The sequence below is a fragment of the Sturnira hondurensis genome, unplaced genomic scaffold (assembly GCF_014824575.4).
Source record: "Sturnira hondurensis isolate 20B ecotype Veracruz unplaced genomic scaffold, ASM1482457v3 Scaffold0004998, whole genome shotgun sequence".
Lineage (NCBI taxonomy): Eukaryota > Metazoa > Chordata > Mammalia > Chiroptera > Phyllostomidae > Sturnira > Sturnira hondurensis.
In genome coordinates this window covers 1,622,500-1,635,813 of record NW_028077629.1, presented here as the reverse complement: position 1 = coordinate 1,635,813, position 13,314 = coordinate 1,622,500, and the positions used below count along the sequence as shown (strand labels likewise).

Here is a 13,314-nt window from a genome sequence, read left to right as displayed (position 1 = left end):
GACAGTGCCCTCGTTCCTAAGAAGTGCACTCAGAAGTGTTTAGGGTAGGTACATTGTGTCTATAATTTCAAATGATTTGCAAATTATACATACGTACATACAAACAAATTAACATGAATACAGAACTATCCGGCCACACATCACTTCAGGACAGGGACACGTTCTGAAAAATGCATCATTAGGCGATTCCATTATTGTGGGGACATTGTGGAGTGCACGTCCACAAACTGGAAGGTGCAGCCTGCTGCCGGCCGGGTGATGCGGCAGAGTCTGCTGTTCCTGGGCTGCAGACTCGTGCAGCATGTCCCTGTCCTGAATGCATCGGCAGTTGTAACTCATTGCCCTGCACTGTCTGTATACAGTGGCAGTGACACTAGGCGATAGGAATTATCCAGCTTCAGTACAGTCTTCGGGGACCCCTGTCATGTATGCAGCCTTCGGGCCCAGGTGTTGTGGAGCAACACATAGCTGTATGTATACATGTTTATAATACCTAGAAATACACACACATACACACCAAGGAAACAAGGGAATTATAAAGCAAATGTGGTAAAATTTTAAAAATGGGAAATCTCTGTGAAGGGTATACTGGAATTCTTTATCCTTACAGATATCCTGTAAGACTGAAATTATTTCGACATGATTAAAACATATGTTCATATTGATGGTGAAACAAACTGTTGCAATCTTTTTTAAAGGGAATGTAGACAATATGTATGAAAAGCCTTAAAATATATATCTTTTGAACTAGTAATTCTACTTCTGGGAATCTAGATTAAGGCAAAAATCATTGAAAAGTATAATGGTGAATGTGTAAAGTGTTCATCACAGACATTTGTTTATTACAGCAAAGGTGCATTATAGCCAGATCTCTGCAGCCTTCTAAGTCCACATTATCAGAAGACGGGCTTTCTAATTAGGATGTGTCCGTGTATATAATCTGTAGTATTTAGAACTATTGTTGCAGAAAAAAATTTGTTTTGGAAAATGTTCACAACATTAAAGATGAAAACTAGTTATAAAGCAATTATAATAATTTTTCCAACTTTTTATTGTGGTAAAATACACATAACATAAACTTATCATCAACCGTTTTTAAGTGTGTGGCTCAGTGCATTGAAGATATTCATTATGCTGTCCAGCCATCGCCACCATCTGTCTCCACAGCTCTTTTCATTTTGCAAAACTGAAACTCTTTGCCCTTTAAATGCTGACTTTCCCAGGGCCACCCTTCCCCTGCCCGCCATTGTACTTCTCCTTTTGGGGGGGTTCGATCGCCCTAAGTACCTTCATTGTGGAATCACGCTGTTTCCCTTTGTGTGACCGGCTTGTTTCACCTACCCTAATGTCCTCACCAGTTGTTCATGCTGTCGCACAGGTCACAATTCCCTTCCTTTTCAAGGCCGGATGATGTTCCCTGTGTGCATATATACATCTTTCTTATGCATGCACCTGTCAGCGGATCCTCTGGTCTCTTCCATGTTTTAGTTCTCAGGAAGAATGCCATTGTGCACATGGGTGTGTACAATGTCTTCTTGTGAAATATTTTCCTCATGCATGTGTTTTGTTCATTGAAATGACACTGCGGAGGTATACGGTAAAATGTTAGTAGTAATTTTCCTAAGTACGGAGGTGGCAGTGATTTTATTTATTTTAGTTTAGTTGGTAATTTTTTTGTTTTACTTCATAGAACATATAATACTTTTGATTGGGAAAAAAAAAGGTGACATTGGGTGGAGTAAGGGCCAAGTGTTCAGGTAGCCATCCAGTTAAAGGCACACAGCACAGGTGGAAAACCTCTTGTGTGTAGTAACTGAAGTCATAAATTACAAAGACACTGTTTAAAATTCAGTAGCAGTAATCATACTCTCCAGGGTGTATGGCGCCCTTGATAAGAATGGTGCTAATATTATTATTCTATAAGTGCACCAGGTTTTAGATCTGTGTTCTTAAATACACACCAGCGACTACCTGCGTGTAAACCACTTGGGTGATGGTAAGAAACAACAACAGACGCTCAGAAGAGGCATCTCTGGGATTGAAGTCAGTAAATGTACTTCAGTGTAAAGCTCTCCACGTCATTTACATGGTGCTTGAGAAGTCATGCTGTAGGTAAATATGATTGGTGATGAACTTGAGTTAAAACGACATGAACGATATTTAATAATTTATTCGATAAAAGGATCACACAATAATTCTCTGAGTGGAACGTACCCATTCTTTTGAAATACAATATGTTGAAAAATTCAGGTATATATTTTTGAACACATAGACGATGTTTGGCAGCATTCGAGGACTCCTGTTCCTCCGTATCCCTCAGCAGATGAGTGTGTTTTATGTACAATGAATATAAACTCATGTTTTTATACAAAGTCATGGTGTAGGACGCATGAGAAAAGCCTGTAAACTCATCATCTGGATCTGAAATAAAGATGAACTATCTACTTACATCATTACATTGTAGGAGCATTGATCCGTGTACACATTTGTTTATATTTTGTGCTTTATTCTCTGTCAAGCCCATTGCTTACAGCATGCTCTTGAATCAAATGCCTAGATGAATGATGATTCGTGATAGTTGACATTATTTAATTTGGAGTGTGTGTGTATGTTTTAATCAGTTAGCAGGTAAAAAAAAAGTACCTCTCACATCTTGCACATGGAACTTAGCAAACACTTTAGGGAAGAGTTGCTTCCTAATTTTTAGGTAAAAAAATATCCTGTTTTATGAATCTCTTTGCTTTCTTTTTAATTTCAGATTTTGTTGATGCATCTGCACACCACAAAGCCTTACTTATATCTGTGACTGTTTGTAGTTTGCTCTTGGTTTTTATCATTTTATTCTGTTACTTCAGGTAAGTTTCCAACATGCCGATGTAGAATTTTGAGTTTGTAATGTCTTTCTCGTACTACTATCCTACCCATTGACATCCCTCCCACTCCCTTTGACTTAATTAGATCTTAGATTTCACTGGTAATATTAGTTACTATTGATAAATATTTGTCCCAATGAACCTATTAATAGATACCTATCTTATCTGTGTTTCAGGTATCCAAACCACACAGATAACTTTAGGGCAGTTAGAAATTAGGGAAAATTAGGGAAATTAGGGCACTGAAGAAATTAAGGAATTAGTTGCTACTGAATTTGATTCTAAGTAGACAATGAGTATGTTGAACTTAGCATTGTTCTAGTAATTTCTTATTTCCTGAGCTAACAATTTCCCCTAATATTGAAAGATTTTTGAAGTTAATTTATAGATTATTAAATTAAGTTTAGTTACTATATGCAAGTTAAGTATAGTGGTTACAAATTACTTTTAGCCACCTAAAAACTTATTTTATAATTTGTGAAATATCAAGAACCTTTAAATTCATGTCACTTGCCTCTTATAACACTCATTTATAAAATTATTTTGCAAATGGGAGTTGATTCAAATAAATTGATTCCTTAATCATTGATAACAAGTTCTTGAAGTTTAAATTTATGTAACTTAACTAGATTATTGGTCTATGTATTATCTTACATGAAAGAGTTAACTATAATGTCTTTTTGGCACACCAAAAATTTGCATCTGTATTAGTTAGGGAGGCCTTAAAGGGAAAGATTTTAGGGACTGAATATAATGGAGCTATATAGAAACATTAACAAAAGGTAACCTGCTGGGAAAGAATCAATGGAAAAGAGGAGAGAAAATTGGAGATGGTTGAGATTGAGTAAAAACATATAGTTTACTTTAATAAAATCAGTGAGGAAAACAATTATAACTTGTATTATGGAAACCATAACTGAGCGTAATAAATACTAGCAATATTCTTGCATTGTTTTTACATGCTAAAATAAAAGTTGCCATCATTAATTTTTACCTGCTGGGTTTTGCCGTGTCATTGCAGCTCATTGTCTAAAAAGACCTTCCTCCATGTGTCTCCAGGTATAAAAGACAAGAAGCCAGACCCCGGTACCGCATCGGGTTAGCACAGGAGACTTTCATTCCTCCCGGAGAATCCCTGAAAGACCTAATTGAGCAGTCTCAGAGCTCAGGAAGTGGATCAGGCCTCCCTCTGCTGGTATGAGGAGAACATATACTGAATTTAAAGGAATGCTTTCTGAGAGGAAATGTCAATAAATACAGGGTTTCACTTTACTGAAACAGATAGGGCAGGACAAAGATGACGTTCTGTACAATCAGTTAGATATCAGATCTCAGATACAGGGCTTCCAGATAACATTTTGACATATTGGGGGTAAGGTGATTGTTTTTTAATGTCAGTGTTTGGTTACAATCCAGACCCTCAGACATTCTGATAAAGAGCAGATTAGAAAACATGAAACAGGGGGCCATCTTCCCTCTGTTTTCAGTAAGGATAGTGTTACGGCACTTTGGCCTGGCTTTTGAAGGCAAAAGTATTACAACCAACTGGGATCTGAATACTTTTACAAGGAAGAAGGCTGAATTTCAGCTGGAGGGTTTATGTTTCAGGGTGAAGTCCTGGCTTTTCCATTCAGGAGAGGTTTAATTTTCTGATGGTCAACACTGCCAACCTTGAAGAAAATATACACTGAATCCAAGGCACTTGCTTTAATGAGAAAAACATTTTGTTCCTTTATGGACCATGCAAAAAAAATGGTTGGGACTCGGGATGGAAATAACAATTTTAATGAGAAATATTTTCCTTTATAAACTCTTAAGATTGATTTTCATAATCTTTATTGTCTGGTTCTGTCTTTGGATATCTTGTTTACTTAATTTCTTAGGTGACCTTTAGTACTAAAGTATTTAAAAAAAATTCAAGCCATGAATCTATCTTATAACATATTTTGGGACATACGAAAAGCTGTGTATATTTAATGTATACAACTTGAAGAGTTTGGTGATATATTCAAGAAGCCATCATCACAATGTATGACAAACAGATTCGTCACCTCCGAAAATTTCCTGTCCTCTCTTTACTGACTTGTTTTATTATTCTATGACAAGAACACTTGACATAAGATTTAGTCCCTAGCAAATTTTAGAGTGCAATACACTGCTGTAATTGCGAGCACCGTAGGTCCCCAGGACTCGCTCGTCCTGCACAGCTGAGCTCTGTGCCTGTTGCCGGAGACCTGCCCCGGAGGCAGCAGGCCCGGAAGGCCATTTGTGGAGTCTCTGGGGCTGAACTGGTGCTTCCTAGGATGGAAGTGTTTCTTACGTGGAAGTTTCTTATTATCAAATGGCTTGGTCTTTTTCTTTTAGAATTAACATATATCTAATACAGTTCTTATATTTACACATATTATTATTCCTTTTTAAAAGCATAAATATTGAAATCCCCTTTGATATTAATGAATCAGATACTCATGCTCTTGGACTTGAAAACTACTTGTTTTCCTCCTTCTAACCCATCCTTCTCATTACTGTGGACTTATTGCCCTGAAATCTTTGACCTTGCCCTCTTACTTCCCTGGATAAAACACTGTCCTACCCAGCAGCACTCGTGTGTCTCCTGCTTTAGCGTGGTCTGTGCGGCACACCTCTTCTCCCACCCGTCCTCCGCCTGCTCCCCGAGCGCTAGCATCAGCTCCAGTAGTGGTTTCCCGAATGCGGTACATCCTTACTCATCATCATCAGTAGGTTCTGCAACTTTAAGTCAAATGACTTAAATCAAAACTGATGTTGCCATAGGCCAATTGACAAAAACAAGAGTTAAGTTCTTACAGCATCTCACCAAGATTATAACGAAATGACGTTGAATGAAACAGTGCCTTTATGAGGAGATCTTCAGAGTCCGGCCTCCTGGCCTACCTCACATTTTCTCTCTGTGCCCACTTACCCCAGACTGAGCCAGTGTGTCTGTCTTCTGCCGTAACATTTTGCTCACAGTACCAATACAGCAGGTTAAAATGCTGTAAAATTGATGTGTGTGTGTGTCTTTCGATGGACCCTCATCTCTTCAGGAGTGGAGACTGTATTTCATTCACTTTGCAGCCCACCAGTGGACTAAATGGGCTGTTCAATAATTTGTTTGAAAAGCTTTCGACTCTAACTTTTACTCTCTGTGCAAATACCCTTTTTTCTATAATCCAGACACCAAAAAATAGCATTTGGCATATATCAAAAAAGTGAGTAAGAACAGCCAGATTGCCAGACACTGGCCTTTGTGAATATGATCTAATTTAATCCTCATAGCAACCCAGCAAGGCCGTTCTAAACATATACCCTGTGTGATGCGTCAGACACACAGGCCTAGACAGGCCGACCGGCTGGTGTGTGGAGAGGCCGGGATTCAGACCCAGGTGATCTGCCTCTAGGATCGGTGCTCTTAACGCTTGTGAGATGCAAACCAAATGTGAGTTAAGTCACGCAAAGGAATGCAGTCGGTAGGGGCAGGCTGGGAAGAGGATCCCATCTACAAAACCAGTTGAAGAAAAAATCTCAGGATTACAGATACAAAATCTTCTTTTGAGGTAATGCAAATTGTGTGATCCATTATTATGTGAGTGAGTATCTCAGCTCGATACAGATTTGTTATATACAAGAATTTTGTTAACATAAATATATATAAAGCATCTTCATGCTTTATATATATTTTAAATACCTTATATATTTTTTATATACCTTTATGTATCAGTCCTTTAAGGAAGGAATATCAGAGGTTGCTTGTGAGAATTAAGATAGTTTATGTGTCTCCCCACCATATATACACATATATATTTATTTGATACATAGTATGTATTCAGTAAATAGTGACATTACTTTTCTCATTCCTTATTTATCTGAACCTGTAAAAGAAAAGAAGATGAAGTAAATTCTCTAATTGAGCATTAAGCATCGTAAGTGAGGAACCTTTTGTGAAAAATCTTCCAGGCCTTATTAAGCAAAGTACTTTAAACTGTGTGTTTGTGTGTGGAGGTGTGTGCGGGAGGTGTGCCTGTGCGCACGTGTGTTGCTAGTTGAGGGAGAGCACAGAGAATGGCTTAGAACTGCATGCTTGCTGGCGTCTCTACATGGATGGGGACTTCAACATTAAACGCTATCAGCTGTCACTAGATAAGATGACATTTCTGAAATAGTGGTAATCCTTGTATAATACACCCAGTTGTACCCATTTTACATGAAATACTTCTCTTTTTGGAGCCACAATTATAGTGATTGTATTTCACAGGCTTTTTTTTATACAGTTAAGCCTTAAAAAAGGTATCTGAGATGTAATATAGAATCAAAGTCAAGGTAGAGAAAAACCAGAAATATTTGTTAAATCAAATAAAAACTCAACTAAATCACAGTTTCAAAAATTTTCAAGTTATTTTTTAGATGTTATAGTACATCTCAAGCATACTTTTAATTTCTGAGTATAGTTGAATGACCCTTTATTTTGAGACCAGTTATTCCTATTCTTCCAAGTGGTGACGATTCCTCTTGGTGCTTTTGTTGGAATGTAAGATGATTCACCAGCATTAGAACAGGAAAGGACAAAAACTGGTTCCGTTAGGAAATGCTCTGTGGATTTACCTAAGCAATGAGTTGTCACACCTGTAAATTCAATATAATATTTCTCTAATAAGTATGGGAAGTTTCCTCTCCAGTAATTTAACTACTTGTGGATTTGCCTCTCAAGTGCTTAGTGCTGTGGATGCCTCTGTTCCCACATTTGGGAGCAGAAATGTCCTGGGCTCTGCTCATGCAGTGCATCTGACTCTGAAGGAGAAAAGCTGCTTAGCACGCACACTCAGTTCCTTACTTCCTTTAGTCTGAATGACTTCATTTCATGGCAGATGCTTTTGTTTTTCAATCCCATTTTCAGAAAATTAAAAAAAGTCTGCCCCCCCTTATAATCTGATATTAGTACTGTTAATGGTTATGGCAATGGATAGCACTATCTCTTGAATCATCCGTTATGCAAAAACAGAACCCATCCTCACTGGCAGACACCTGTGGTAGACAGAATAATGTGCCCTCCTCCCCTGCCACCAATGTCCATGCCCACCTCTCCAGAATCTGTTGTTTAAATGGTGAAGAGGACTTTAGGTTGCTGATCCACTGACCTTGAGGTGAGATTATTCTGGATTATCTGGGTGGTCTCAGTGTAATTACATGGTCCATAAAGTTGCAAAAACAAAAAATATATAGTTTAAGCTTACTTGATAGAAAACCTGTCTCTGCAAAGAATACATTTCTGTTTTCCAATCAGATCTTATAAGAGTTTTGTGCTGAGTTCTTTAGTATATGTCTCCCAACTTGTGTAAATTATCATTGATACTTGTCCGTTGCAGATAAAAACAAAATATTTTATTGTAAGCACAGAAAGGATAAGGTCATGTATAAAGACATTTAACCTCTATGCCACTTAAATCTCATATTTCCTTTTTGTCTCTGCAGTGCTCTCTCTAATTCTTCAATGTTCTCTTATTAGCTCGACTTTCTCTCCAGCTCTAATCTGTTGTTTTATACTTGTCTATTTTACAGTTTTAAGTAATAACTCACTGTTTCATTTCAAAGTATAATTTTCATTCATTTCTTTCTGCTTGTTTATTTTTCATCTCATCTTCTTTTTTTTTTTTTTTTACATATTTCACGTAGTGTTCCTTAGCTTTCTGTATCTGAAAATTCCAACATCTGTAATCTGAAGGGGTTACATCTTTTTGGATTGTTTCTCTTGACTCTCACATAGTGCAGCTGTTTCCTTTTGTTTTAAGGAATTTATTCTGTGGAATCTTCTCTCCCTCCCTCTCCTTCTGTCCCTCCCTTGCCTTCCCATGAGCTTGGAGATTTCCTCCTGTCAGAGCAAGAACATCCAAACCTGTAGAGAATGTTTATAGAAACTTTACTTGAGCCAAACTGAGGATACGCCTAGAAGTAAGATCTTAACAAACCAAGAAAAATGCTTCTCAGAATGGCAGTGTGCAGCTTCTTCTATGCATTAAGGAGGAGAAGTACGGAGATTTACTTGAATGTGGAGAAGAAAGCAGGGTAGGGATTGGATGATAGGCGAGTTAACAAGACTATGTGCTCTCTGAGGGCAGTTTCTCTTCTGAGAGGTATGGAAGAGGCGTTTCAAGGTGTGTTAACCTAAATGCACAGAACCCGGTAGACCCGGCTTGCTTAAGGCAAGGATAAACCTTTCACTAAGGAAGTTCCATGTCGGGGGCTGGACTGCTCGCCATGCCCTGCACTGTTAGGAATTCATGATCGTATCACCCTGTGAGGTTACTTGCCCTGGAACTTCTTTTTTGTCCACACTTGGGAGGCCAACAATGCATTCATTTTTTATTTTATATTTTACCTAAGATCAACTTATATGTTGACAAGATTTCCTTCAAAATACCTGGTATCTCACCATAGTGGTGGGATGAACAGTATTCTGCAAGTGATTTCCTCAAGAGGGGATTTGGATTTGATTTTGCTGGGAGTCTTAGGTGTTTTGCCCGTGTAGGGCAGGCAGAGTGCCATTCAGTGGCCCCAGAAAATGATGAAAACTACTAGGTTTAGTTCTTCTAGTTTTAAAGAGATCAAACTTTAGATTCTGGATCCCAGTGCTGCTATTATTCTCAGCCCAGGCAGCAGACCACCTGGCTTTTGAATGTCTTTTTTAAAAATTAAATATCATATTGTCGTTCTATTATAGTTGTCCCAACTTTCCCCCCTTGCTTTCCTCTGCCCAGCCCATCCCTGACGCCCACAGTCCATCACGCTGTTGTCCAAGTCCGTGGGTCATTCATTTATGTTCTTTGACTAGTCCCTTCCGTGCCTTCCCACCCTTATTCCCCTCCCCACTCCCTCCTGGATATTCTTAATGCTTATTTTTCCCTGCACTCATCTCAGCTCATTCCTCCCTCTTTTTTTCCTTTCTTCTTCCTTTCTTGTTTCTCTGCCTCCTTCCCTCCTTCCCTGCTTGGACATTTCCTTTATTTCTTTGTGTGCCCAACAGTATAGGGTGGGGCAAAAAGTTGTATGGAAAATAATACAATGATTAATAAGTAACAGTACATGAATAAACTCTGTGTTCCACATACTCACCGTTGCAAAACTACTTTTGCCCCACGTGCACATTTTGTTTTGTTGTATTTCCTCCGAGTATATAGCAGTGTGAGTCCCTTCAGAGTGTCTGGTGTCCTACTATAATGAAGGAAATGAAAACTATTCTAACCACTGTGAACCCACCGAGGTTTTTCTCACTGTGAAAGTTATAGATCGAATGAAGTGTTCGGTAATTTTGAAGTAATATTACAATCACTCAGAATCGGCAACCAATTTCAGTACTCAAATTTGAAAAGAGGACAGCATACATTAATAAATAAATAAATACAAAGAACATGTCTGTATAAAAAGAAAACTGACTACATCTACTTTAGATGCAGTCATTGTTTCTTCTCTGGAGAAAAAAAATGATTAAACAAATCTGTAGAACTGTGAATATGCTAACAGTGTGTTTTGGGATTTAACAGGTCCAAAGGACTATAGCTAAGCAGATTCAGATGGTGAAACAGATTGGCAAAGGTCGCTACGGGGAGGTTTGGATGGGGAAGTGGCGTGGCGAGAAGGTAGCTGTGAAAGTGTTCTTCACCACCGAGGAGGCCAGCTGGTTCCGGGAGACGGAGATCTATCAGACTGTCTTGATGAGGCACGAAAACATCTTGGGTGAGTCTACATAGCAGTGTTCAGGGGTTCCTAGCACTCTTCTCATTTTCCGTTAGCATCTGTGTATTAACTCATCCATCTAGATCTGTTACAAAACATATAGACATTTTCTTCTTGGCATGAGCCCAAGAATGTCACAGCTTCTAATGGGAGACGGCACAGGAGGAATGACTAAGGCACTTCTACAGTGAAGGGTGGGGTGGCAGTAGGGTACTCTTCAGTGTTTTTTTTCTTGAAGGACAGGAAATGCAAATACAATGATACCAGCATTTCTTAAGGTTCCTTAGGGATTTAAAGGAGTACATTTTTGTTTAAGTGTTATGGAAAGTTGTAAGAATTTTATCTGCAGGGTTTATTTATATTCAGAGTTTATATGGATAATTGATTTCCTTTTTATTTTGCCAAGTTAGAAATGATCTAGCTGGGTGGCTCAGCTGCAAAGAGTTTAAGCTAACCTGAAGTGTTTGACTCAAGTCCCTGTTCAATAGTGTCTTATGTGTAACTATAATACCACAAAGTATTTACTATTAACTTAAAATAATTTAAATATCAACAACTGATTAGAAAGGAGTCATGTTTTCGGATCAAAACTCTTTTTTTTAATTCTTAAGAAGATTTTATTTATTTATTTTTAGAGCAGGGGAGGGAGAGAGAAAGAGAGGGAGAGAATCATTGATCAGTTGCCTCTCTTAGGCGCCCCAGTCTGGGCTGAACCCACAATTCAGGCATGAGCTGTGACTGGGAATTGAACCGGTGACCTTTCAATTTCAGGGCCAATGCCCAACCAACTGACCCATATCTGCTAGGGCCAGCAAAAAACTTTTAATGTTTCTCTACCCCTATTGTTTTGATTGCCTCTGATTGATATTAGTAATTTCATACTGTTGTAGGTATGATCAGAAAACTGAATGAAATGCTAAACAAAAGACACCTGTGACAAAGAATGATAGTTGAGCACATGGCTTATTCCTGATAAGATCCATTCATAATACACTGAGCTATACACCTTTTTGTTTTCTTTTCTTTTAGGGTTTATTGCTGCAGATATCAAAGGGACAGGATCCTGGACCCAGCTGTACCTGATCACAGACTATCATGAAAATGGTTCCCTCTATGATTACTTGAAGTCTACCACCCTAGATATTAAATCGATGCTGAAGTTAGCCTATTCTTCTGTCAGTGGCTTATGTCATTTACACACCGAAATCTTTAGTACTCAAGGCAAACCAGCGATTGCCCATCGAGATCTGAAAAGTAAAAACATTCTGGTGAAGAAAAATGGAACTTGCTGTATAGCTGACCTGGGCCTGGCTGTTAAATTTATTAGGTTAGTATCAAGGTGAACAAATACACTTTTTATGATTCTTTTCTATCACTTTTTATAGATTATACATTTTATAGTTTAGTGCTTCTAAGATATTTACTAGAGGATAAACTTCTACTAATTTTGACTCTTCTTGGGAGGGAAAAAGAAGAGATACTTTATTTGCAACACCAAGTGGTTCGGTTCTACTATTTCTGTGGCTTCAAACGGCACCAGTATATTGGCTGAGTTTGTAGCTGTCATGAAGCTGTTTAGAAAAGAGGTAGCTAATGTCTCAGATGATGTGATCAGAATTCTACATAACATTCTTAATTAGGAAAAGGTTTCAGGAAAGATCCACGGTTTACGTGGTGATAAAGGCAATATTTTTTGTCTGATAGAAGAGAGATCACTAGCAGAGGTGTTTTGTGAGAAATGTTAGAAACTAATGAACGAAACACAGCCAGTATTCAGCACTACTATACTGTAGCTTAAACAGTGACTCTGACACTGGAACACATAAATCAGCACCAGTTATAAGCCGCAGTGTGCAGACCCTGGGAGGGAGAAGGGGCAGCTCCCTGGGAGATATCCCCGGCCTCCCCAGGATGGGGAGCAGGACTGCCCCCAGCCGCAGCCCCGTGGTGCTTGCCCTCAATCCGAGCAGCCCCTTTCATCCTGGAGATGATTCAGTTAGAAGAAATGGTTTCTCTGCTTTGAAAATAAAACCCCCAAACAAAATGAATTTGCAAACCACTAACTTAGAGGGATCATCCTATAACTACGTTTTTAGAGACTAAAAGGCTTAGCCTTTATTAAATTGTGGGACCTTCCTGTGGATTTTTCCCAAAGGCGACTCTATAAGATGTAGAAAAGGGCACAAAGAAAAAGTTACGTAGATGATGAAAAGTTTGGAAAAGTGACACTCACGTGAAAGAACTAATGAATTTGTATTTCCAGCCAGAAGACTAAGGAGTGGTTGAATAATAAGGCCTAAATATAGGAAGGTCTTCACCGTTTAGAGAATGGCAAGTTGAAGTTCTTGATATTTAAAATGATGCAGTAGGAAATGACTTGAACTCCAGATTTAAGTTAGAAATGTGAACCTCCTGCCAATAAAGATGATTAAATCCCTTCTTACTTCTGAATTCTTTTCTTTTGTTGACTTACAACCCTTTTCAAGTCTTTTTTACCAAAAAAAAATTTCCTCTTTGCTTCTCAAATTAATAGTCTCTCTCTTTTCTTCCCCTGTTAAATTTCTTGGTAGTTCTAAAGAATAATCTGCTTTCGCAAGCCAGTAAGTAATTCATAACACCTTGTAATTTGGCTTCTGCTCCATTCTCTCCTGAATCTCCTTTATTGAGGGACATCCTTGATCTTTGTCACCATGAG

The 13,314-nt window shown here is 38.4% G+C and overlaps 1 protein-coding gene across 2 annotated transcripts in view; it reads left to right on the top strand.

The window, feature by feature from the left end:
• Positions 1-13,314, top strand: part of BMPR1B (bone morphogenetic protein receptor type 1B) — a 102,675-nt gene that overhangs the window by 69,774 nt on the left and 19,587 nt on the right. For both annotated transcript variants that reach the window (XM_037046082.1, XM_037046081.1), the window contains exons 6-9: positions 2,759-2,855; positions 3,933-4,068; positions 10,427-10,619; positions 11,649-11,946. In XM_037046082.1, coding sequence (XP_036901977.1) covers positions 2,759-2,855; positions 3,933-4,068; positions 10,427-10,619; positions 11,649-11,946 — 724 coding nt within the window. The remainder of the gene's footprint in view (positions 1-2,758; positions 2,856-3,932; positions 4,069-10,426; positions 10,620-11,648; positions 11,947-13,314) is intronic.